Source organism: Crinia signifera, chromosome 4 (assembly GCF_055691185.1).
Source record: "Crinia signifera chromosome 4, ASM5569118v1, whole genome shotgun sequence".
Lineage (NCBI taxonomy): Eukaryota > Metazoa > Chordata > Amphibia > Anura > Myobatrachidae > Crinia > Crinia signifera.
In genome coordinates this window covers 142778588-142806416 of record NC_139220.1, presented here as the reverse complement: position 1 = coordinate 142806416, position 27829 = coordinate 142778588, and the positions used below count along the sequence as shown (strand labels likewise).

The 27829-nt window shown below is 41.8% G+C and overlaps 1 protein-coding gene across 2 annotated transcripts in view; it reads right to left on the bottom strand.

Moving 5' to 3' along the window:
* The window catches only part of SLC38A4 (solute carrier family 38 member 4), an 82088-nt gene that overhangs the window by 29005 nt on the left and 25254 nt on the right, over nucleotides 1-27829 (bottom strand). Inside the window, exons 1-12 of one of the 2 annotated variants that reach the window (XM_083182643.1) lie at nucleotides 22419-22547; nucleotides 18247-18473; nucleotides 16526-16619; nucleotides 15111-15226; nucleotides 14137-14210; nucleotides 13482-13574; nucleotides 11262-11343; nucleotides 11076-11158; nucleotides 10343-10401; nucleotides 9518-9787; nucleotides 6965-7044; nucleotides 616-716 (exon numbers count right to left, since the gene is read on the bottom strand). In XM_083182643.1, coding sequence (XP_083038769.1) covers nucleotides 616-716; nucleotides 6965-7044; nucleotides 9518-9787; nucleotides 10343-10401; nucleotides 11076-11158; nucleotides 11262-11343; nucleotides 13482-13574; nucleotides 14137-14210; nucleotides 15111-15226; nucleotides 16526-16619; nucleotides 18247-18365 — 1171 coding nt within the window. In that variant the 5' untranslated portion in view covers nucleotides 18366-18473; nucleotides 22419-22547. Of the gene's footprint in view, nucleotides 1-615; nucleotides 717-6964; nucleotides 7045-9517; nucleotides 9788-10342; nucleotides 10402-11075; nucleotides 11159-11261; nucleotides 11344-13481; nucleotides 13575-14136; nucleotides 14211-15110; nucleotides 15227-16525; nucleotides 16620-18246; nucleotides 18474-22418; nucleotides 22548-27829 lie in introns of those variants that run through there. The other variant, XM_083182644.1, reaches the window with a different exon arrangement.

The window sequence follows — 27829 nt, the reverse complement described above, 5'->3', positions numbered from 1 at the left end:
GCTGCTGCTGAGGGGGTGGGGCAACAATAACGCTATCCCCTCAATTTTAAAGTTGTTTCTTCACCTCCCCTAAATGTTTGGGGGCATGGCCTAATCACAGGAGGTAGCCACACCTCCCGTGATTAGGCCACACCCTCAAAATGTTACCGGGGCCCGGCATACCTCTCGGCGGCCCTGCCTGCATGTTCAGACAAGTGAGGTCCTCGTTAATGATGTTCATGTTGCAGTTGCAGAATGCCTCCCCTCTACTGTAGGGGGGAGGCATTGGCAAGTGTGTACGCACTTACAGATGCCGATACCCTGCCAGGTTCCTGCCACTGCCAATATCGGTGTTGCCGGGGATCGCCTAGTGTGTGTGGGAATAGCAGATTTGTATCATTTAAAAGGCAATGAGATTTTTTTTGTTGCTATTGTACGAGTGTTCGTTTTATTTTATACGATTACATTTACATGAATGGAGACCTCACTAAAGTGATTTCATTCCAATAAATTGTCAAGGAGATAAATAGTTTCTTTGTTTGTGCAAAAAATACCAATAAGAATATCTCATAAAAAAAAATGACATATGAAATGTGAGCTATATTGACTTTGCATATGCAAATAAACATTTCTTACCATAAAATGTAAGATAACCAAAAAGTGCAGCAAAGAGATACATTGCCAGCATTGCAGCTATTGATAAATTAGAAACATTCTGCATTTTCCTTCGAGATCGGCTAGAAGATAATTAAAGCATATGTCAGTCTTGATGCTAATTAGCAAACATAAAGCAGTGTGGAAACCTATCTACTGCATACTTATAAATACTTATTTTATACTGAACAATGACAATTAAACAGAACTGTCAAATGGTTCTATAAAATCAGCAAAAAATCACGACCCTAATAACAATTAATAATATAAAATTTGCCTCATTGATTGTCCATATGTATAATTCTGTATCAAATAGTATTTTCATTATTGCTCTTCTTACTTTATAATATTATCATTTCTTCCAACAACATATTCCACAGCCAAAATCCACATTTCTACATCTTATCAACTGTATATGCTTTCTCTTCTAACTATTAATCTTACTATTTACACTCCGCCACATATTGGGCGGGATTCTCTAATCTAAATATGCATTTTGATATGCAGCAAAACCCGCACGGCGGGTCACCGCTGTGGGGGGTATCGCCAGCAAAAGCTGACGATACCCCATAGAAGCCTGTAGGCTTCTTAACGCACCCACGCCGCCCCGAACGGACCCCGCCAATCCCCCCCCTCACGTGTGCTGTGCTGCCCGGACCTGTGATCTCCTCCTCCCTGCACTGAAAATCATCTTCTGGGTGCAGGGAGGAGGAGAGCCTGCCCGCAGCAGCACAAGCTGGGTAAGGGAGGGGGGAGCTGCCGGGACCCGCAAAAGAAACGCTTAACGCAAGAGCTGTCTTATGCCATAATTGTCGCATATGTTAGAGCATATGCGATAATTATGTCAGCGGTAGCTGGCGATGTGCGGACGGGGGGCGCAGATGTTGGAGCATCCCGACTCTAATATTCCAACTTTTCCCCCTGTATTAAATATTACCTGTTTCCACGTATAATTTGCCCGTTTAGCATACTATTTCCCCCTTTTACCCATCTCCACATATTATATGACCATTTCTTTCCCTGTTTAGTATATTACATTTCTTCTATTTAAATAACTTTACATATTAAATACTCCCTTCTTACTATACTTTGTATATTACATTTCGAATTTTTACCTGCCTCACTATATTGTCATTAATGTCTTGGCGAGTGCACAAACATGCACCATGGTCAAGAATTCCTCAAAAGCAGGATACACAATATAAGTTTATCTGTTCAATCTGGATGGTTGGAATGAAAAACTATTATTATACAGTATGGGAGTAATATCAATTAACCATTTCCTCCCAAAAGCTGGAAAATGTGCAAAAATGGTTGGAAACATTGGCTAAATCATTTGGATCTAACCAAATTGTCTAAACATTCATTATTGACTGTCTTCCAAATTATCAATTGTCATTTGTCCCATACGTTGCAAGATTTTCATATCAACCATAAAGATTGGACAGATAATCTTATTGGGGTAAATTTACTAAAATGGGAGTTTACGGAAGATGGGATGTTGCCACAGCAACCATTCAGATTATGGGGGAAATTTACTAAAATGGGAGATCTATTTCAGATATGATGTTGCTATCGGCAACCAACCAGATACAATTTATTATATTTTAAAAGTTGCTAAATAAATAAGAAGTAGATACTGATTGGTTGAACATAACAGTATCCCATGTGAAATAAAGCTCAAATTTTAATAAATATACCCCTCTAAGTTTTATCGGTACTTGTGTAGTTTCATGGCAGCAGCCTAAACTACGTTATCAGCGTAGCCCAACGGCTGCCTAGCCTAGTCAGCGTAGTGACTCCACGGCAACCCTGCATAGTCAGCGTCCCCGTGAGGCAGCTACTCACCGTACTGTTGCCGGGAACTGCATCTCTGTTCCCGGCTTCCCTGGCAAGCCTAGCGAGCGCCTCTCACACAGCGTTGGCGCCCGCATGATCCCCACTCCGACGTAGAGGGGATCATGCGGGCGCCGGCGGAGAGGTGCTCCATCTGTCTGAGACACAGGAGCATCTGAGATGCAGAAGCATCTGATAAGCTTCTGCGTCTGAGTAACTATTGCGGCAGGGTACAGCAACCCTACCGACAGAGTCAGGGGTTCGGTAGCGCGTGCGTCTCCTGCACAAAGAGGGGGTGCGGACGCAAGTGTGTCTCATGCACAATAAAAGACGCATTTGCCAGTGCTCCATGTTACATACTGGCAAATGCCTCCATTTAAATCTCACAATATCCATGCCAGCCCGAAGAGGGGACGTGTTACGGGTCCTCCTGACCTTTTCATACCCCCACTATCCACGTTGGAGTGGAGTTGAATTTATAAAATGTGGAAGCGCAGCGAGCCACCGAGCTCGAAGCGTAGCGAGCGCACGTGAAATACATAAAGTAAGTAAAGTAATCCGCATCCACTGGGCATGCTTCGGGCTTTCTAAAAGCAACCCGACGCCGACGTGGATAGTGGGGGTATGAAAAGGTTGGGAGGACGCGTAACGCATCCCCACGCGGGGCTCGCTGCACTTCGGACACGTCTTGGTCTCAGGGAAAAAGTGGTGAAGCTGCAAGAAATTCACCTCCGTCTGCGGCAGGTTAAAAATGGTTAATTTGTCGGCAGCCATAACTGATACAATGTACTACGTACTGCTGACTGACGTGGCTGGTCGCGGGAACAGTATGCTGGCTCTGACAGGGGTGCGTACTGCTGACTGACTGCGCTGGCCATGGGAACAGTACGCTGGCTCTGGCAGGGATGCTACGCTGACTACGTAACTCCCGCCGTGAAACTACACAAGTACCCTTTTATCTTCTAGAAGGTGCTAAATAAATAAGACGTAGAATCTGATTGGTTGCTATGGGCAAAATCACATCTTAGTAAATTTACCCCATAGTGTCCAGTCTAAGGGTACATAGCATTATATTTCACCTTTAACCTGTTTCCACATACAGCCATTCCCATTTTACCTGTACTAAACTTGCATCTATCTCTGCATACAGTATTACATTAAGGATAACGCCTTCTTTAATGGACAGAACCATGCTGCACTGCAGGTGGTCAAGGAGCAAAGGAGGTAGGTCTGCACACTACTGTATGGATCCTGTTTGTTCAGGTATCTAGTCCACCTTATTGTTAATTTATTTTAGGTGGGGGTGCTATCTTAAACAACCATTGGTAAGTACAAGAAATTAAGAGAGAAGAGAGGTTGCGTGGTTCGATGCACACCTTCTGACAAGATTTAGGTATCACATGCAAATTCTATTTTTTAAACCAGTGCTTACCTTGCACAAATGAACATAACAGGGGTTCTGTATTTTTAATGCTACTGTTGCACAATTTTTCAAACTTTTCCCCACACCATGTATGCAGGGCCGGATTATAATGGAGGCACAAGGGGTCAGTGCCCCTGGGCCCCCCTCTAGCTAGGGCCCTGTGGTTGGCATGTATTTTTCCAAAAAAATATTTTTTTTTTTTTTTTTTAGCTAAAAGTATTGTGCATGGGAGTGGGGTAGTGCTGCAGCTTCACCTATCTGCCAATGTGACAATGATTAATGGTGCTGAGCATCGGGAGCCAAGGCACACTGATTGCACAAGTGTGCTGTGCATTACTGGGAGTTGGACAAGAGAAAGGATGGAAAGCTGCGCTATTATAATGTCCTGTACCATGGAAGAATGCACTTACAACAAAAAGGGTGTGTTATGAAATATGTTTACTGAAAATATTAAATATTAATTAAACATTTATTTTAAAAAGAAAGGATAATAATATACAAATGTTATTCAAGGTGGCCACCTAAAAACATGTATCGGTGTACATTAATGCAGATAACAATTAATTAATGATCATGAACAATATTTAAAATAATTGAAGACATTAACGGAAGATCCTGTCTTTCTAATAAAAGAACCACTTTGAATGGAGTGGTATGTAACAGTCACAGTTTGTTATCAAAGACGCTGTAACTGCGTCTCTCACCTGCGCCTCCAGGCGCTGCTGGCTGAGTCTGAGTGTCCCTCCAATGCAGCCGGGGAGGGGAGCTGGCCAGATGGTTGTTGTTGCTGGCAGCCGCTCTTACCCTCCAGAACCGTGACGCTTAAGGTGTATGTAGCGGCGGCGTCTCTCTCACAGACGCTGGGTTCTCTGGTGCAAAAGCTGGAGTTCTCAGGGTGCCGGATGGAAATGCAGCGAAGGTGGCGGGTGGATAATACCGGTGTAGGTGCCGTGCTTAGTCTGCTGTAATGAACAGGCAATGTACAAAGGTATTCCGCAGGCTGTGTGTACCGGTGGCTGGACAGACTCTTTGAAAAAGCCCCCACAATAGGGGCGAAACGCGTTAGAGGGATTGTCCAGCCACCGGTACACACAGCCTGCGGAATACCTTTGTACATTGCCTGTTCATTACAGCAGACTAAGCACGGCACCTACACCGGTATTATCCACCCGCCACCTTCGCTGCATTTCCATCCGGCACCCTGAGAACTCCAGCTTTTGCACCAGAGAACCCAGCGTCTGTGAGAGAGACGCCGCCGCTACATACACCTTAAGCGTCACGGTTCTGGAGGGTAAGAGCGGCTGCCAGCAACAACAACCATCTGGCCAGCTCCCCTCCCCGGCTGCATTGGAGGGACACTCAGACTCAGCCAGCAGCGCCTGGAGGCGCAGGTGAGAGACGCAGTTACAGCGTCTTTGATAACAAACTGTGACTGTTACATACCACTCCATTCAAAGTGGTTCTTTTATTAGAAAGACAGGATCTTCCGTTAATGTCTTCAATTATTTTAAATATTGTTCATGATCATTAATTAATTGTTATCTGCATTAATGTACACCGATACATGTTTTTAGGTGGCCACCTTGAATAACATTTGTATATTATTATCCTTTCTTTTTAAAATAAATGTTTAATTAATATTTAATATTTTCAGTAAACATATTTCATAACACACCCTTTTTGTTGTAAGTGCATTCTTCCATGGTACAGGACATTATAATAGCGCAGCTTTCCATCCTTTCTCTTGTCCAATTTTGTCCTCTGATTTCCAGCGGGTTGCCTTAGGTTTCCTGTAGGCAATCAGTCGTAGTGTACTAACACTTGTGCACTGAGAAGGCTGCAGCTCTTGGAATATAATTATCATTGTACATTATTTAATTTTCAATTGAATATAATTATCCATATATAAAAAGTATTTCCTTTTTTTCTTTTTATTTTAATATATTCAGCGCCCTAATTTTCGACACTGTGTCGACTTTTTTTGTTTTTTGTCATTACTGGGAGTTGACTAAGTCCCATGACACTTTGCACCAGAGGGCAGAGGCTGAGAGGTTTGTGCTGAGCTCTGATTGGTGGAGCTCATTACATGCTTCTCAGGTTCATGGAGAACAGCAGCAGCGTAGTCATGGGAAGGTTTTTAATCTGAGGCAGCACTAGGACTGTGAGGTCTCCTACAGAGTAAGGGGCAGAGGGACAAACACAGGCTTTTCATGTTGTATGTATGTATGTATGTATGTATGTATGTATGTATTTATGTATGTATGTATGTATGTATGTATGTGTGTGTGTGTGTGTGTCTATATATATATATATATATATATATATATATATATATCCCCTGCAGTTAACCATTGACCAAGTTTATTCTGCCTTTACTCTGTGTTTTGACAGTATAATATTCTCCCGTGCAGTTTGCGGCCAGTAATGACAAGTGCAAGGGAGCCCCCCTGTCTAAAGTACCCGGGCCCCCCGAAGTCTTAATCTGGCACTGCATGTATGTTATATGTGTTAAAAGTATGTGATTTTAACCGCTTATTTCACCGTGTTTACTTTATATGTTCTCTTGTCCCTGAGTTTCACATAATAAAAGAAAAACGAAAGGGACACTTTTAATAAAACTTTAATCAAAACTTGAATAGAATTTGCATGTGATACGTAAATTATGTCAGAAGGTGTGCATCTAACCACACAACCTCTCTTCTCTCTTCATTTCTTGCACTGCAGGTGGGGCAGATGCAACATGTGCAGAGAGAGAGGGAGTTACATTTGGATGGAGCGTGTTCAAACTGAAATCTAAATTGCAGTATTGCAGAATAAGCAGCCAGTATTCACCCTGCACAGAAACAAAATAACTCACCCAAATGTAACTCTCTCTGCACATGTTACATCTGACCCACCTTCAGTGCACATAGTTTAGTCCATTATAGAAGGAGTTTGCTTTTGCAAACTGACCTGAATCACAACCTATATATCCTTGTAATGACATAGAATCCCTACTAATTACATAGGAGTTTGTCAAGGTAAAAATGTCATCTGATTGTTAAGGGTGATAATGCAGAAAAGCGGGTGTACCTTTTGAGCTCACTGTAGATTGGTAACACTTCAGGATGGCACACAAACGCAAACGCCAAGATAGGAATAGCATAGGCTGTCTTAAAGATAGAATGACAATTGTTTTTTTACTTTTGTTATACATTAAGTATTGCAGTATTAAAAATAAAGCCTACTTCTACAAAACATATGAGAACAAACCACATAGAATTACAATAAAAGCAAACACTAGAAAACAAGTAACAAAGAAAAACATATCAAGCCCAGGAAGAAATAAACTTGTGAAATTCAAGTAGAATGGATATTCTGTAACCCAGAGCAACCAATCAAGTGATTGGTATTAACATCATGTTATTGAATAGAGTCATGACTCCATGCTCAAAAGTCTGGGACCCACAGTTTGAGAACCGCTGATCTATTACATACTGTACAGAGGACACATGAAGCTGGTGTATGGTTAACTGGAAGTTAATAAAATAATATGCTGTAAGCTATAAAATAAATCTTTTACAAATACATTCTAAATATAATGTGTTATCTGGCTCTCATTGTTATTTTGTGTATGTACTGCAGGGGTGTCCAAACTTTTTGTGACGAGGGACAGTTTTGGTGAGGTGAAAATGTGTGGGGGCCGACCATTCAGCTTGACATTCTTTGAATCATTAATCACATCAGAATGGTCCCCCACTCTGCCCCCATTCACTTTATGTCCCCAAGCGTGCCCCCATTCACTGTATGTCCCCCAGCATGCCCCATTCACTGTACAGTAGGAGCAAGTTTCATCTTTGGTCATGGCTAGCCATGGCTAGCCATGGCTATTCTATTGTTCTCAGCTGCAATACAATACGAAACTTGCTCCTACTGTATGTCCCCCAGCCTGCCTCTTCACTGTATATTCCCCTGCCTGCCCCCATTAACTGTATGTCCTCCACTCTGCCCCCTTCACATTATATTCCCCTACCTGACCATCCTTCACTGTATGTCCCCCAGCCTGCCCCTCATTCACTGTATATTCCCCACTCTGGACCCATTCACTCTGTCCCAGCTTGCCCCCCCCCCTTCTCTGAATGTCCAGGGGTTGGACACACACTCACCCGAAAGCTGCCAAACACATCTCACTGTGGCAGCCGGCACCTCCTCACTGCTGCGGACAGCAACGTAAAGGCACGCTCGCTGGGACCCCACCTTTAGTGTCCTGTGCTGTGCACCCTGCATCTGATGCTCCGCCCGCTTCTGGCTGGAGGCTGCGGGCCACTTGAAATGACGGCACGGGCCGCAATTGGCCCCCGGGCCGGACTTTGGACATGCCTGATGTACTGTATATGGACTTTTTTCATTTTCTTTCCTCCTGTCTCCCCTGGATCTTTCTTTCCTGTCTTCCTTACATCTCCCTCTGTATTCCTCCTGTATTTCTTCATCTTCCCACAATGCTCCCTGTTCTTCCCCAATCTTTCCCTGTTCTTCTTCCCATCTCTGCTGTTATTACTCCTATTCTGTCCTGTGGTCTTGCTCCCATTGTGCCCTGTTCTTCCCCTAAGTGTTCTTACCCCCCCCCATCATCTCTTTATGTCCCAGCCATCCCCTCCGTGTGCCTTTCATCTCTTCCTTCCTATTCTTTTCTGTTCCTCCAGTCTCTTTTCACATGAGCTTACATTTACAGCTGCAGATGTCTTTTTCTCTTTTATATGGCAATCACAAACAGTGCTGTGTCAAGCCTCCATTCAGGCCTGGAGAGAGAAATGGTTTGTGGTGGGTGAGTGAAAGTAAGTTGGAGGGCGACTAGGGGAAACCAGAGAACTATGGGCCTTATTCTAGTTCACTCTTTCTGACAAAATCCTTCTTAGATGGACAAAACCATGTGCACTGCAGGTGGGGCAGATGTTACTTGTGCAGAGAGAATTAGATTCGGGTGGGGTTTTACTTCAAAGTGAGATTTATATTACAGTGTAAAAATAAAGCAGCCAGTATTTACCCTGCACAGAAACAAAATAACTCAAATCTAATTATCTCTGCACATTTTACATCTGCCCAACCTGCAGTGTACATGGTTTTGTCCATCTAAGAAGGATTTTGTCAGAAAGAGTGAACTAGAATAAGGCCCAATGTTCATTATTCATATTCATATATGCTTGCAAGCAGGGCCATCCTACCTCTAGATCTGCCTGTTATTACCCAGTTTTGTTCTACCACCAATTGTAAAGCCCAACAGAATATGCTGCACTATATAAGAAACTGTTATTGTTTCCAATTTTGATGTGTGGTTTATGGTTTAATGCAAAAAGTAGCAGGACTTTACATATAATAATAGCCTCACTACATCCCATAGGGTACTGTCTGTGGTGGTTTGAAAACAGCATAGAAAAACATGGCCTAATTATGTAATAAAGAGTACAATTAAAGAAAAATGTAATTGGTTGCTGAGGGTTACATAACTTTATGTGCATAGGACCACCGCCTCAGTTTTTATAAACGCTCAATTCTATAAAATAGAATTTATGCATAGTATTATATTGTGTTGTCAGCAGTTTTTAAAACAGAGTGATATGTCCTTGTAATTACACACCGAAATCCTACCTGGGAATTGAAGACAAAATATTTGGGTTGACATTTATCATCTGTGTGGGCTTCAAATTCCACCGTTCTCTCGTGGTCATTGTCTTTGTGCTGGTTAAGTTCTGGTGTCTCTTTTTGCGTATAATCCATCATAAAGTTCACTCCAGAATCGATGGTGTAATTCTGTATCATAAGGGGGTGTGAGTGAAAAGTATTGTTGCTTGTTACATTTCCAGAAGGATGATCCATCAAAGGCAAAGGACAGGGAATCTGTGTCTTCTTATAAATGACCTGCAAGTTACAGTGTTAGAGCCGAGAAATTAATGCATTTCAATGTCAAGAAAAAACATTCTGATATACATTAGTTCTCATAAGGATTCTGTCCATAGATAATACTTTACGTGACTGGTCTTTATTTGTCCAGGGCAGGGTCAACTACCTCTTAATATCAGTATGCTGGCTAATTGCTAAATATGTAAAACATTTCATACCACAGAACTGTAATGTGGGAGTATTATTGAAAGTGTTAGGATAAAAAACTTGGTGGCAGTTTACGTTTAGGCTTATTGGCATTGTCTGCTATACATAACTGAAGTAAATGACCTACTCTCTTCATTTTAACAGTTCACAATTCAAATAGAGGAGCCATACCAACTGCCAGTGAGTCCATTTGGAATGGCAGTTGGTGGGGCTATCCTATTTGAATTTTGAACTGTGCTGCAGCCCCACCCCTGGAGCCACCACTGGACAGTATCCTATATTTACCATTTCCCCTTACTTATACATATGAATTGTGCAGTTTATGAATTCACTGATCGGAATTCACAATTAAACAGGGTTTCTTACCACACTGACGAAGAACACCATGCAGGTCAGAGAAAATCCACTGGTATATCCAAGGTATCCTATTAATTGCATAAATCATTTTAATCAGTAACATCATATGTTTTCAAACATATTTAATGCAATACTGAGTAAGGCTATAAGCAGCAATATTTAAAGGGGGCCTTAAAATGTGGTCTTCTTATAGAAGGGTGCCGGATAACTGCCTGACAGGGGGGGATCCCGAAGGTCAGTATCCCAACTGCCGGTACTCCGACAGGGGGGATCCCAATCCACAGGGGCTATTCTCCCTTGTGAGGGTCCACTACCCCCATAGAGGGAGAATAGAACCTGTGGCGAGCGAAGCTTCTTTGCGCTCACCCCCCTGTCAGAGCATCGACAGTCGGGATTCCTATGTAATGATACTGAATTTTGGAAGCACACCAGGAAAATATCCAGAGAAGTGCACATAAATGTACATTGGCGTGAGACAACACTAAAGAACATGGCTAGAAGAATGTGATACTATGAGGCTGATTCAGGTTGGTGCGGTTCTGCACATGCACATTGTGTTGGGAGCTTATTAACCATTTATTTACAGGAGTACCCAGAGCAAACTCTTGGAAGAATGGGGAGTATAAATTCAACATCATCAGGGCCCAGGTGGGAATCAAGCCCATGACTTCAGTGCTGTGAAGCAAGTAATGCTAACCATTACACTGTCCGTGCCGCTCCCAACTGTATATTAAATAATTACCTAAGTTCTTCAGAAGAGATAGTGGAAGGATCACTCCAATGGATACAAATATGACCAGGTAGTTTCCATTCAGGTACCATTGCCTAAATATAGGAGAATGCACTAAATATTAAAAGACTGTTACAACAGAAGCACACTCTATAATAATAATAATAATAATAATAATAATAATACATAAGTACATACCCAGAGTTCTCTTCCAGATTCATGAATGTTTTTATCACTTCAGGCAGTTCATATTTAACAATAAACAAGTAACTGGACATTGCTATAAAATGAAAAGCAGAAAATAAATATGTTAAATTCTAAATTCTAAACAAAGTAATTGAGTGAAAAATATTCTGCAACCCATAACAACCGGTCCCTAATTGCAAATAATTAAATTTCTATTACAGTTTAACAAATGAAAGCAAACTTTTATTTTGTTTCTGTGGGTTATTTCTGTATGTGCATCAATGCATCACTTTCTTATGTTCTTTATATGATTTGCTGATTTGGTTTTTTTTTTAGATACAGATTTTATTTTACTCATTTGTTGGGCAAATACCATACAAATTATCCATAACTGCAGAGTACTAAGGCCCAATCCAGCAGTATCCCAGAGAGCACAGGGAGTGACTGCCGTCACGGCTACAACACAATGTGGTGTGGGTCTGGAGGCCAGGCAGATGCTGGCACTTGTTGGTGGCTGCATGATACTTTGATTAAAGGGTACTTGTTTCCTAGCACGGCGCCCCCGATTTTGATCGAAGTGCATCTTATGCAATCGCATCGTATGCAATTTAGTGGCACGCGATGCATGCGATATTTAATTGTACAAGCACCCTAATGGGTGCTTACAATGTTAAATGCACCCCCACTATCAACGCCAACCTGAAGCGTGGCGAGCGCTGCGAGCCCGTGAGGGGCGGTGGTACGCGTCCTCCGACCTTTTCATTCCCCCACTATTCAGGTCAGCGTGGAGATGATTTTAGATAGTGTGGCGAGCGTAGTGAGCCACCGAGCCCGAAGGGGACACGGATTACTTTACATGTATTCCGCGTCCCCTCGCCACGCTTCGGGCTCGTATTCAGCGTCGGTGGCTCGCTGCGCTCGCCACACTATCTGAAATCAACTCCACACCATCGTAGATAGTGGGGGTATGAAAAGGTCAGAGGATGCGTACCGCCGACCCTTGCAGGCTCGCTTTGCTCGCCACGATTTGGCTTGGCATTGATAGTGGGGGTGGCGTTGACAATGGGGGTGCATTTAACATTGTAAGCACCCATAAGGTTGCTGGCATGCGATGTTATGCGATATTTCATTGTACAAGCACTCCTGTTAATTTAGCGGGAAGATCGCATCGCACACATCGCACACCACTAAATACAGTATGTGATGGGCGCCGTGCTAGGAAACAAGTACCGATCAAAGTTTTTTTTTGTTGAAAAAAGGCCAGTGTGACATATTGACGTCACATGCACCACACAGAAGAGGAGCTTTGAAGCCGGCTGCACCACAATGAGAACAGTTGCTGCCAGAAAACACAGGATAAGGCAATTGCCTGTGGCCTGTCTGTGGCTTCTGTGGCTGGCTGGAGACACAGAAGGGGCCGGCCAGCTCCTGCTGCTATAATGAAAACAGTCACTTAGAAAATGGCTGCCCCCATACTGCAGACAGTTTTCTGTCTGCAGTATGGGGGCAGCCATTTTCTAAGAGTCAGTTTTCATTATAACAGCAGGGGCAATCATGCATTTCCCATGAGGTCATATTGTTAAAAGCATAATGTTACCACATAAGGAATTCTCAGAAATATTTAAGAAGACCTAGAGGAAACTTATGGAGCCCTTATCTACCAGTTTGTCATATGTTAGTGAAATAGAAATGTAAGTTCTGATGCAGAGGTGCACACAGTTCATGTGCGGATGCTATTTGTCTTAGTGCAAAAGAGTGGTCTGTAAACAGCCTTATTTACTATTTGGTCCTACTCTGTTGCGTGAGAATAACCCTTTATATGACTAGTCAGTGGAAATGTTTAGGTCTATACCGATGGAGCCATTGTTGTGCTTATGCTGCCCGCACGCCATAGTTTTCCGAGCATCTCGCACGCCTTCCATTGCCATGACTGAGGCGTGCAAGCATCTCACACGCATGTGCGTCCCATTCTCAGCGAATGGCGTACCGAGATGGAAAGTTATGGCACACCGGGGCCATATCAACAAGCATGTCTCCATCTTTACATCACCCACATGCATAGAGTGTGAGACCAACACCACAAGTCATGGGGAGATATGTTAAATGCATCAGTATGCATCTGTCAAAGTAAATATTACATTAGAGAAGTTGCAGACTGGTAAATTGTATCCCTATATACAACATTCAATGGCCATTCCTGTTATTCTGATTATGGTTATTATGTTAACTTACCACCAATGTTTTGCATTGTTATAGAGACAAAAGCTGCAATTTTTCCAGGCCACCCAAAAGCTTTCTCACCCAATGTTTCATATATTAGTGACCCTATAAGGAAAAAGCAATAATTGGTTGATTTCATGATCACAAATGATATTATCTTAAGTGAGCAGAGCATTCATTAGGTCACAGATCTCACAACACGTATAACTAGCATCAGAGGTGCTTTAAGAGGGAAGGGGCTTATGTTTAGACTCCGATCAGGTCCCATCCTCCCCGGCAGTGCGGTACACTCTGGCAGTCTACCAGAGTCTACAGCGCATGTGTAGGTCTTCGGGAACATGGTGCCTGTGCCGTGTTCTTGGGGTCATCCCTATTGCTCATGCACGAATCACTGGAAATAGCGACGGTGGCCATTTTCCTAGTGATAATTGCAGCTCTGCAGTAAGTGCTGGGACAACAGAGTGGTCAGTATAATTAATCATACTCATGTGCAGTGAGTATGGGTCCCGTTTGCTGAGCGTAGCTTGCACCCATTATACAGTAGATATGCCACTGACTAACACGCTATGCTTTATCATGTCAGCTTTATTGTTCTTTATGCAGGGCGACAGTAAAATCAGGATACAACTCATTTTTGAATATAAATGATAAATAAATATAGTCTTACCTCCTTCTTTTGCTGTCTTTAATAAAAGATGTACAGAGTACAGTGATAGAATCGCAACAGCGAGAAGAAGAATCCTAAAGGAAATGATCCACAAATTATTTCAATCTGAACCAAATCTACATCATATAAACCAAATATATATTATTACCTAAAGCAGAGAGACAGCTAGGGGTAAATTTAAATGGGGAATATAATGAATGTGGGATATGCTCATAACAACCAATAAGATTTTATCTTCTAGAAGATGCTGAATAAATCTTCAATAGAACTCCCATCTAAGTAAATTTACCCTTTAGTATTGAATTACTGGATTTCGGAAGACAGGATAGTTCCTGCCTGATACTGTGATAATGGTTAGCATTACTGCCTCACAGCCCTGAGGTCATGGGTTCAATTCCCACCATGGGTCTAACTATGCAGAGTTTGTATATTCTCCCCGTACTTGCGTGGGTTTCCTCCGAGTACTCCGGTTTCCTCCCTCAATCCAAGAATATACTGGTAGGCTAATTGGCTCCCAACAAATTAACCCTAGAATGTCTGTGTGAACGTGTACATGTGGTTGGGAACATAGATTGTAAGCTCCACTGGGGCAGGGACTGATGTGAATGTTCAACTATACTCTGTAAAGCGCTGTGGAATATGTATGCGCTATATAAGAAACTGTTAATAAATAATAAATAAATACTGCTCAGCATGTGCTGCAGTAAGCGACACTACATCCTTTGCTGCTGCTGGACGGTGAGGTGGTGAACACTGATTCTGAATGTCTGAATCCCATGAGTTGGACCCTGAACTACCTGCCATTGTCACAAAGAGTAGCTGTATTTTAGATATAAGGGGGTCACCAAACTTCAACTTGCCTCTGGGTGAGTGGGATGATCTTACGCCTCTGCAGCCATATGTATCCCGTTTAGTTCATATGTGTGAATTTCCATTTTGTAACATTTTAGTACATATGATACTATTATACTCACACAAACAAAATTATTCCTGTATTAGCCATGGCATAAGAAAGTCCGAGGATTCCGCTGCCCATGATGGCATTGCTGAGGTTGAACACCGACATTCCAACTGAAGTGGTCCCAGGATGCTTTTGGAAAAAATAAGAAGAGTTGAGAGTTGCGCAGAGACATATCCTGCCAATACAGGTCATGGATTTCTCAATGAGCTGATGACCTTCCTGTGCGACATGTGCAGAGCTGTACTACGTGCATAAGTTAATAATTACACATAATTCAAACTTACTGACACTGTTGTAGATTTACTAAGGCTTACTGTGTCAATGCAACACAGATGATAATGTCACAGGGTTAAGGACAGTATTTCACAGTCTATGTACTGTATGAGAGTCTGGCGGTATAGATACAATTATAAGGTTAAATTACCTAAATAAAAAGTAAGATAATGTGTTAAACATCTTGTTTTATTCATTATTAACCATTTTATCGTTATTTAGCAAAAAAGTGAAAAAAATAAACAGATGTAAAAATGAGCCTACGCTGCGCTTTGCTTGATCTGCAGGGCTACAATAGCTTCCTGACATGATTGCACCTCGCAAATGTCTTCAGCACATACTGTAGCTGTCACAGTCCCGCTGAGGTACCACACTCTAAAACACAATTCACCATTCCAATATACGCCATGGACGTGCAGATAAATGACTGGGAAAGTAAACACTGCCATTGAAATGAATGGCAGTGGAATTGTGAACAATCACGTAAATTACAAATTACTACTGGATTTGCCTCATTTCTGCCAGAGGGATTGCAGTAGCCTTGGGTTGGGTTCAGTGGCAGTTTTTAGCTATGGGCTGCAGGGCTGCACTGGCTTCACTGTGACTGGCAGTGACTTTCTATTGGAAGTTCGACCTGCCAGTCATCCAAGGCAGTCCCATTGGGAGGTGTTCCCCTTCGGGATGCCTCTATGGGCTGCTGTGGGGGCAGCCCATAAAAAACAGGTTCTGCACATGTGCAGTACTGAGGATGATACTGCGCATGCGCCGGACCCGGGACCATGAATATGCTTCTATTGATTGCTGCCAAAGCAGCACATAGAGGCAACCATGGCAAGGTCTGGACCGGCAGTGGGGATCAACAGGCTACAGCAGTGGCGGTAGCGGAGGGGGGGGGGGGGTATCGCAGGGCAATGGTTAGGTTTGGGATTTAATACCTGATGGGCATCGGTGTTGGTCAACAAAAGAGTACCACATACTGTATTTTTAGCCACAAAACTGCCAGAAATGTCCATTAGTGTCTGAACAACAGTACATTTACCTAAAAAGGGTTCCCATTGTAAGCAACTAAAGCAACATTTATAATCTTAATAATTTATTATTCCATGTGTCATAGTCAACAGTCATTCTTCTAATCCAGTGAACAATGATACTTACATGCTCCTCTGTGTATTCTTCCAGTTTCTTCTTTCCACCCATTCCATTTGTAAGAAACTTCTGACTTTCAGCATCTTCCTCGTCAACATATTGACTGTATGAGTCAACAATAACATGTCATAATATGTCCATTTTTAGCATTAAATGAAAGTTCTATTTACTGGTCATGCTTTCTAAGTATGATATTATTGTACACATGTAACCAGCTATTACTACAATAAGCAGTGATCTTTGTGATCATGTGTACCTTGATGTGGTTAGGTGAGTTCTAGTATAGTAAGTAGGCAACATGTGCAGTCTGCCTAGCTGATCTCCCTTTGCAGACATTGGCAGTGCCTCAGATAGGCAGAGGTGGATTTAGACCTCATGGGACACTAGGGAAGACACCATGTTGGGGCACGCCTCCCTCCAACAATCCGGCATCGATAGAGTACCTTGGCGCATACAAAGTCTACCAATAAATGCTCAGCTGTGTGAACATTGGCACTGCCTCCAAATCTGAATCAGGCTTTAGATCTTTTGGAAGTAGGCTTAATGCCTGTGTCACATTTAAAGTAAACTGACTGCCCCCATACAGTGGATAAAACCATTTTGTGTGCCCAGATCCACGTGATGTCATAACATCATAGTCATGCAATGCTCCTCTATGAACGTTTTAGACAGCAATGATATCTTTATGGGGCCCCTTGGGGCCTCCTGGGCCCTAGGCAGGCACCTAGGTTGCCTTGTGGAAAATCTGCATCTGCCCAGCAATGTTCCTTGACCACTGAAATCTCATCATTTGCAGAAGTGGGGAATGCATCTGAAAGTCTGTCTCAGACTGGGAATGACCCTGCTAATCTTCAATGCTTCATTCATTACCATGGTTTTAAAATAGACAAGACCCTCCTTTCAAGCCCAATGTCTAGTCGGGCTCAACATCCCTAGCAATATTAGCAGATCCAATGGTGAGCCACTTTAAAATAAGAACATTAACATCATTCAACATTCAATGCACTGTAGACCATTTTTGAATAATTACAAATTTTTTAAATTAATTTAAACATTTAAACCAGACTAATTGAATTGCAAAAATTTGGAATGCAAAAGGTTAATGTCACTTTAAGTCATAGTCTTTGTTGTAGGCTTTGGCTATGGGAAGGATATGATGCAATCTCTAAACTTCAACTTTAATCCTTCATGTAACGAGAGGAAATACATGAACTAAATAATAGTCCACTAACTTGATTTTAATATAGAATTTTAAAACTAGATACTAATTGTTACTGCTATTTATCATTACAAAAGACATGTTCCAATGTTAACACGTCATTCTTTAGGTGCCTGACTTCAGTGTCGGACTTTGGGCCCACCGGGGAAATGCTGTGGTGGGGTCCCATGCTTAGTGGCTTGGCTATCCATTAGTACACAGTCTTCTCCTTCTAAAAAATATATGGTAATGTAACAGATTAATTACCACAATGCACTGTAGTAGATACACCATAGTCATGTGCAGTAAAATGTAGCCTATCCATAATGTATAATTCAAGTGCACAGTCTGGAACCTGATCCCTAGAGGAGAGGATGGCCCCCCAGGCAGTTGGGCCCAGCTGGGCTTTCCCATGTACCCCCATGGGCCAATCCGACCCTGCCTGACTGTAGCATTGACAAACTATTTTGTAATATCAGTATACACTGTTTTTTACAAGTATTTAAGGTGCACTTTCTTTTGCACACCCCACCTGCTTATAGTAGCTTTCTCGCAGTCCATGTCTTTGCAATATCCATCTTCAGTGCTCTCTCCACTGTTGCTGTCATCATCAAGATCCGTGTTGACGCTTTGCAGCTCCATGCGGTCCATTTTAAACAGTCAGCAGTCAATGACCAGAGCCCCGCTTTTCTTCAGAGCAAATACCGCTGTTCTTGTTAAGGCTTATCACACAGTTTATTGGCTTCAGCACACTATGTTCTGCAAACAAGACATAAAGAAAGCAGTTTCTCAGATGAGCGTTGATTACTAATTGATCTTCCTTTGTGCCGTGAAAATCCTGAAAGCTTTTCCAGCTTATCTACAGTATTACATGAACGGAAATGCAATAGACCAAATAGTATGTTGAACTAATGTGTATATTTATTATTCTAGGGTTTCAGTTATTTAGCTATCCATGTTATTTGTAAAAGATTTTTGACATTTCAACTTCACACTTCCAAATATAAAATGATTTGTTCTGTTATGGGGCTGAGTGGGACACAAAGTGACTATCTGCAGGCAGCTGCGGAAGCCTGAATGACTAACTTATGCTACTGCAGGACTACATTTAGCTAATGCACGGATCATTTAGCTAATTCGACAAGCCGTTCCCCCACTCATTAGTATCAACACTTGTGCTAGGTGCCAGAGATCCATCAGAAACAGGCTTCCTCTCTCATGCCTACAGCTCAGAATCGTGCAGTGCCTAAGATACAGTACCTGCTGCCCATGACACGCCCATGCCACTCCCACAGGTCAGGATAGTTCACTGCGATTGCACATGTCACCTTAGGTAACCCCATTTTGGCACCAGCTTCAACTACAGAGTATCCCTCATCCGAAATGCTCGGGACCACGAGCATTTTGGATAAGGGATTTTTTCGGATTTTGGAATATTTTTTTTCCATACTTACCTGGTGCCCTAGTGGTCCCCACGGCAGCCTTCAGGATCCTCTTCAGCTGCATCTCCAGTCCCAGGGGTGCATTGCATAAGTGCGCAGGTGCACCGGTGATGTTACCAACACATTCGCGCAATGCACGCGTGGGACCAGAGATGCCACTGAAGAGCATCCCGGAGGCTGCCATGGGCATCAGGGGATGAGGTAAGTATGAAAAAAAGGCGGCTTGAAAAAAAACAACACCCCCCCCAAATCACGGTTTTCAGAATATTTTGGTTATTGGAATACACGGATAAGGGAGACCTGACCTGTATTTGTAATGCAAATTATTTTACAGTAGTAAAGTGGCTATCAATAATGTATGGTGGGGGGATGGATTTCAATGGTAGCCAGTGACGACCTGGGGCCCTGAAACAGCCCTGTATTAAAGTCTGAACACAACATGGGGGTAGTGGTTATGTCTCTTAGCAACATGAGAGCAGTTATGGGAGCCAGGCCATCACTTTCTTGCAAGTTGTGGCCGAGAAGAGCTTTTAGACCAGTAAAGCCCATCAGGCCATTGACCTTTCTGGACCAATGTATTGCATGCAATGCATGCATGCAATACATTGCCATTATTTATGACTCAGAATCAGGCCCATTATATAACAGGCAGCCATGCTAGAAGCAGCATTGTCTATAACCCCGTTATTTATTTATTAACAGATTCTTATATAGCACATACATATTCCGCAGCGCTTTACAGAGAATATTTGAACATTCACATCAGCCCCTGCCCCAGTGGAGCTTACAATCTATATTCCCTACCACACAGACATTCTAGAGTTAATTCTTGTTGGGAGCCAATTAGCCTATCAGTATATTTTTTGATTGTGGGAGGAAACCGGACTACCCAAAGGAAACCCACGCAAGTATGACAAACTCCGCACAGTTATGGTGGGAATCGAATTTATTAGCTTGCTTATACCCCCTCACATTTGCCCCCACTCCCCCACCCCCCCAATAAAAAGAAGTGAACTAAAATGATATACTGTATGTGTGTTTTTTCTCTGTGGTTCTTCTTTCTGCATTAATCCACTAGAAAAAGCTGAATTCTTCACATGATGTTTTATGTATATAAAAAAAATTCTGCACTTGAATGTTATAACAGTTTTTATCATTGTTTTGCCATTTTGAATAAAATACCTAAAATACAATATGTAGTGATAATGTGATAGTTCATCAAGGCATACCAGTGTAAAAATTTGATGATTTACAATATCAAATTAGGCTAATTATGAGTTTAGAGATGCTGGAAGGGGAAAACCTTGGGATTAGAACCTTCAATCCAAGACTTCAGAATATTTTGCATAGTATAGAGTGTTATTGTCTGATGAATTTGAGACAAAATCTACTAAGGGGGCTTACCATTTGAAAGAAGAAACTCCCATGGTTCCTTAACATCTTGTATTGTGACTGCGGCGCACAGAGATAAATGATGTTATCAAGTCCCGCTTTATCCCTGGCTTCCATTGGCAGAATCTAGCATAAGTTTTCTCTTTTTTGGGCATCAGTTTTAAAATAGAAAATCGAATGGGCATTGAATGGTTTGGTACTTATGTAGTAACTGGGCTGCCGATTTTGAAATCGGGTCCATCGCATCGCATCGCACCCGACCAAATCGCATGCGATGCGATGCGATGCGATGCGATGGACCCGATTTTTCCATAGGATTCAATGTTAAAATGGACTGAGTCCATTTTAACATGGAATTCAATGGGAAAAAGGGGTCCTTTTCATACCCCTACTATCCAAGTGGGCATGGAGTTGGATATAAACCTGTGGCGAGCGTAGCGAGCCACCGAGCCCGAAGCGTGGCGAGCGTAGCGAGCCCCGCGAGGGGACACAGAATACCGTCCCCTCGCGGGGCTCGCTTCGCTCGCCACGCTTCGGGCTCGGTGGCTCGCTACGCTCGCCACAGGTTTATATCCAACTCCATGCCCACTTGGATAGTAGGGGTATGAAAAGGACCCCTTTTTCCCATTGAATTCCATGTTAAAATGGACTCAGTCCATTTTAACATTGAATCCTATGGAAAAATCGGGTCATCGCATCGCATCGCATCGCATCGCATCGTATGCGATGCGATGCGATATCGCATCGCATCGCATCTGATTGTATGCCTTAACTTAAGGCATACAATCAAAAAATCGGCAGCCCAGATACTACATAAGTACCAATGGTTTTTCTACATTTGATGCAGATTCAATCCCAATGCGCGCTCCCGTGTAGTCGAGTAGAAAAAAAGTCTTGGCAGGCAAGACTATCTAGTGGAAATCTAATGTAGATAGTGCAAATCTAATGTGTTCACTGAAGCATTTGATACGATCCAGATTCATTTTCAGTCTCCTGCCTGAAGGATCAGGAACACTGTGAGACCGAATTGAAACCGAATGCACATTGAATAGTAAATCGAATTGAAAATCGAAAAGGAGTAGAAAAAACTTTAGAACAGGTTGAATAACCTAAATCTAATTCGAAATCGAATCGAAAAGGAATCAATCCGTGTGTGTGCACTATAACTCATAACTGAGAGTGGCATGTATGGCAAAATAGTTATTCATTCATTCATTCAATAATATAACAATGCACAACGTAACTGTATATATTTTCAAAGATCTCAAAATCTTTTTTGATTTGCTAATTTTATACTACGGTAAGTACAGTAAGTGACATATAGGGGCAGACTTATCAAGCATATTAAGACTAATATTTGAAAGTTAATATTCTCAGACTCTTCATTAAAATTAAGCAACTTTTGAATATATTATAGAATTTTTAAAGTAGATTTAGCAAATCATATTATATTGATCATATACAAAATCAGGAATAAACTACATTATACAGAAAAGGTATATTTCAAAACACAAGGTATGAAATAGTTACCTGCCTACATATAGGCATTTTTAGAAAAAAAACAAATAATGGAGTAGAATAAATAATGTTTACACAAGACAACTAAATATATCAAACAATGTACTGTAAATGATCAAAAGCGTAAAATTAAGTAACTGTTTATCTAAAGTATGTAAATAAGGTTATAATTTAATTTAGCACCAGTTTTATACAAAATAAAAAAAAAAACATTTACACAAATGCATTATCCACAATTCTTAAAATATACATACTAGATGTATTTGATTATAAAATGTATAAAAACAAAATAACAATTATATAGGTTTAAATCAAAATCAAAGGAGAACGGAAAAAAAAAAAAAAAAATTACCTCCAATTCCAATTTGTACAATTTCTAGGTAACTGGCTTAGATATTCTTTTTTTGGCTGATTATACCTATAGAAGAGTTTTCTAGTGTCATTCAGCAGTGTAATACTTAAAGGCAAGAGGGAGTGTATGCTCTAGACCAATCAGAAGGGTTAGAAAAGACCAAGCCTTTCCAAGTGGCGTCAGATTTTGTAGATAAAACCTGATTACGCCAGCTACTGTGTACTCAATAAATTTGGCATTGTACATCTTCAAAAAAAACTGGATATGTCCTGAAACAAATACAGATAACCATTAGTTTACTAGACTACATGCCCTTGTTAACCTAAACATCTCCTGACAATATAGATTAGGATTGTCTGAAGTTTTTGCCCTTTAATGTACACCTTGTACGAATGTTTCAATATTGTATGCAAGTTTCAATATGTGTCATTCAGATCTTCATAAGCCCCATTCTTGGGAAAAATATTCAAATAACAGCTAATGCAAGAATCTTATTAACAGGGCAATGATATTAGTCAGTTCCACTCCTACTGAGGTTTTGGGTCGCAGACCTTTTTTTTCTAAATAAGATGTTTTCTGCCAGCCAAGTGCAAAAAAATAAAGTTGTGTAACACAGAATAAATGCTCCTCCATAAAGACAAGAGTCAGTTTATCCCTTACATTCTGAGTCTTAAAGCATTAGCGGGAACAAGTATTCAGAGCCTTTTTCTGGATACCTGTCCTCACGGGGATAGATTTCACAAGGCTATAATTAATGCACTGCAAGTTCCATCATAGCTCTCTTTCACACAGAAGATTCATTTGAGGGTTCTGTGAAATAGAAATCAAAAGACCACTCATAAGTTGCTGTTCCTAAGGCTTTTTAATACTGTCCTTGCAGACGACCAAGAAAGACTGCATTGTCAGTGGGGTTTCCAGTTATTCCTGAGAGCTCTTCACTTGATCTTAGACAAAGGCACAAGAGGTTATACAGAACATCCAAGAGTAAAAAGGATTTGTGCAAAATAAAATAAATGCAATTTACAACAAATCTTTAGAGTCAATGGTCCAATTTGCGGTAATAAGCTTAAACACTGATATTTTATCATTTGAAATAAATTCTACAATTTGTATTTACAATGATATATGTTTAGTTATAAGTTACTTGATAGATATTGTTTAAATAGTAATGTATTTTGATTAAATGTGTGTACACACTAGATGACAAAATTTTTTTCCGATATGAACAATATATAAGTGCATACTGTCTAGTGTGTACGCACTATATCATTAATGACACACGCTCCTGGTGGGTTGCTAACGATATCCTCCATCATACTGCATACACTGCATGTACAGATGACAGAGGTTAATGATGGACATTCACATTCTGAAGAATGCAGCATCGCCCCTGATCTTCCCGCCATCACTCTTCGCTGCCAGCATGGGCAAGTTGTATCCACTTGCCAATGCCTGCACCCCTGCTTGGTCCCGTCGCTCCTGACATCGCTGGGTACATACACTGTGTAGTGTGTACCCTGAAAAAGTCTGATATGGAGTAAAAGACACCTGGAGAATACAAATAATAGCTATAATCCATAAACACCTCTACCAGTTTAACTTGCATAAAAACAAATTCTGTAGTCTGACAGTTGTTTTGTAGCAATAAGTCAAGCTTTCGTGCCTACCGTGTATACTGTAAAGGAAGTTAAGAGTTTAAAGTCCTCTAACCTAGCTTTAGTAGCTGAGAAAATACCTACAGTACAATGGAATATTGGTAATCATAATAGATTTACAGCTCGTGGTTTGTTGTGAGACCTAAGTGCATAAAAATATGCTTATAAAACATCTGGTAGAGGGTTGGTCCTTGAGCAGTGATTGGCAGAGCAAACATAAAACCTAACACACCCCTACCATGTGGTACACATGAGAAACCCTCTGTCATGGAGACTGTGCATTAAAAAATGAAGGGAAGAATAAAAGCAAAGATTCCAGAAATAATGTGATCGCTGTCAGACCAGGTTCATCACAGGTAATGAAAGAGCTGACTTAATGCTCTGAGACTGTGTCATATTTATTTGCCTGCAGCAAACACAAAATCTAAAATTATCATGCACAATTGTGTCCTGATTACAACAATGTAATACTCAATCCTAGGAAAAAGATTTTAATAATAAAATGTCCTTCAACTACTTAGACACATAAACTAAGTGTATAATATTTTTTCACCACTTTTATACTTTGTTCCTATTTTATACACGTAGGGAAATCAGATGGCAGACTGGTACGCATCCCATGTGCAACAATGTGCTAACGCTACAGCCGCCTGGATAAGTAATGTGTTAAGACGCCCACTGGTGACAGTGCTTATCCAAACAATTGTTTGCAATATACAGCGTTGTAGATCCTTCGATACCTGATTCCACGAGTGACCCTAAGGTTGCAAAGAATGACTGCGAAAGTTAAGATACTGTGATTTATTATTTATTGTTTATTAACAGTTTCTTATATAGCGCACACATATTCCGCAGCGCTTTACAGAGAATATTTGAACATTCACATCGATCCCTGCCCCAGTGGAATTTACAATCTATATTCTCTACCACATGTACATGGACACACAGACATTCTAGGGTTAATAACCTACAAGTATATTTTTGGAATGTGGGAGGAAAACGGAGTACCTGGAGTAAACCCACGCAAGTACGGGGAGAATATTCAAACTCCGCTCAGTTAGAGCCATGGTGGGAATCAATCCCATGACTTCTGCGCTGTGATGCAGTAATGCTAACCATTACACCATCCATACTGCCCTGTGATATTTCCATTGTTCTCAAGGTGATGACATCTGGTGTGCACTCTGGATAACTCCCATTCTCCAGAGGAGTCTGCTGCTGATAAGGCAGCCCCATCATAGCGCCACAAACCTCAACAGCGTATATAAAGACTAATATGGAATCATACCTACTCTCTAGTACCTGATGCAGAAGATATCACTGATATCTCCTGGTTACAGTCCTGCTGCACAGGTTAATCTATTTATCATCTTACAAAAGTTATTCATTTTTGGAAATTAACTGTGTAACTGTACACCATCCTCAGATTGTGTACAGACCACAAATGGCCTCATAAGCTGCCATTTACATGGCAGCTGGTGTGACTTTAGGTAACGCATGTACAAGGCTGTGAAGGCTTACAGTAATTCATGGGAACCCTCTTCACAATCTGGGTCGGATTTAAAACAGCAGGTTTATACTGATATAAAAGACCTGTTCATTGTGTTGATTCCAGAGAGCAGCACAAGAACAGTAGACTCTGGCACCATGCCAGAGTCCACTCAACTGCACCTCCTGAGAGCGGAGGGGGCCCACATGGAGACTGCATACAGGCCCCCTTATCTCTTAATATGCCTCTGGATGAACTGTTGTGTTTAAGATAACCATAATTCTGATAAATGTTCTTTTTACTTTAAATTATAACATGCATAAGTATTTACAATGCCAAATTGGTATTTGTTGTTCTGGTAGATCAATGCCAGTACTCTGAATTGTCAGTTCATTGTGATGTCCAGTCAATAATGCTGGCAAGCTTAAAAAATTTGTCAGCAGAATGAAAAAAAAACCAAAAAAAACAATCTGTTCTCTTTATTTTTTTTATTTAGAGTTATGCCCGGTACACACGGATTGATGTGGTCTATTTTTCTATTTGAACGGAAATTGAGCAGATTCAAAATTGAATAGAAAATAGACTGCGCAGGCAAGAATATATAGTACAGATCTGAACTATATAGTCCAAATCGAAAGCGTTTGCATTGCGATTCAATCCCGATTTCAAAGCAATTGTATTGTGTGTACACCTCTTTACTATGGAAACACTTTAACTGCTAAGTTTGTAGGCGAAAGCCAAGTAACAGCAAACACTAAGATAATGAGGGACAATCAGCTACTAACCAGTGGTGGATTCACCAAGGGGCCACTAGGGGCGGTCGTCCCGGGGCCTCCACACATCAGGGGCCCCCACACTGGAATTAAAGTCCAGTGATACTGCAGTTAAAGTCCATTGTTTCTGCGGTACTCTTTACCTAGAACGGCGCCCATCGGGGTGATCGCGGGATCGCGGGCAGTACATAAACGGCCGCGACGCGATGCCCGCGATCACCGCGATTTTCCCATAGGGAACAATGTTAAAAAGTCAGATTGACCGCGATTTTGCATTCAATGCCTCAATGCCCGCGATTTTACCATAGGAATCAATGTTAAATGGGCTACAGAGCCCAAATAGGCTCAATTAACCCTTAAATGTCACCCCAATTTTTTGACGCCACCCCACGATCCACGCCAACCCGAAGCGTGGCGAGCGCAGCGAGCCCGCGAGGGGCGGCGGTACGCGTCCTCCGACCTTTTCATGCCCTACTATCCACGTCGGCGTGGAGTTGAGAATAGAATAGTGTGGCGAGCGCAGCGAGCCACCGAGCCCGAAGCGTGGCGAGCGCAGCGAGCCCCGCGAGGGGACGCGGATACCTTCACAGTTATACGCGTCCCCTCGCGGACTTCACAGGTGTCCGTGGCGACGCCGACACCTGTGAAGCCCGCGAAGGGACGCGTTTACCTGTGAAGGTATCCGCGTCCCCTCGCGGGGCTCGCTGCGCTCGCCACGCTTCGGGCTCGGTGGCTCGCTGCGCTCGCCACACTATTCTGTTCTCAACTCCACGCCGTTCTAGGTAAAGAGTACCGTTTCTGCCTTTAAAGTCCAGTCCAGTGATACTACTGGTGCATAATTCGTTATTCCAAATCAGTTATAGTACTGCTGCGTAATTCCAGCCCAGTATTACCACTAGTGCATAATTCTAGTCCAGTGATACTTTTAGTGCCTAATTCCAGTCTATTTATACTACTGGTGCATAATTCCAGTCCAGTTATACTTCTGGTGCATAATTCCAGTCCAGTAATACAGCTGTATAATTACAATCCAGTTATACTACTGGTGCATAATTCCAGTCCATTTATACTACTGGTGCATAATTTAAATTCAGTTACACAACTGGAGCATAATGCCAGTCCAGTAATACAGTACTGGTGCATAATTCCAGGCCAGTGATACAGCTGCGTAATTCCAGTCCAGGGATACTACTAGTGCATAATTCCAGTCTAGTGATACTTTTAGTGCATAATTCTAGTCCAGTTATACTACTGGTGCATAATTCTAGTCCAGTTATACTACTGGTGCACAATTCCAGTCCAGCAATACTACTGGTGCATAATTCCAGTCCAGTGATACAGCTGTGTTATTCCAGTCCAGTAATACTGGTGCATAATTCCAGTCCAGTGATACTTTTGGTGAATAATTCCAGTCCAGTTATACTACTGCTGCAATATTCCAGTCCAGTAATACAGCTGCAATTTCAGTCCAGTGATACAGCTTCGTAATTCCAG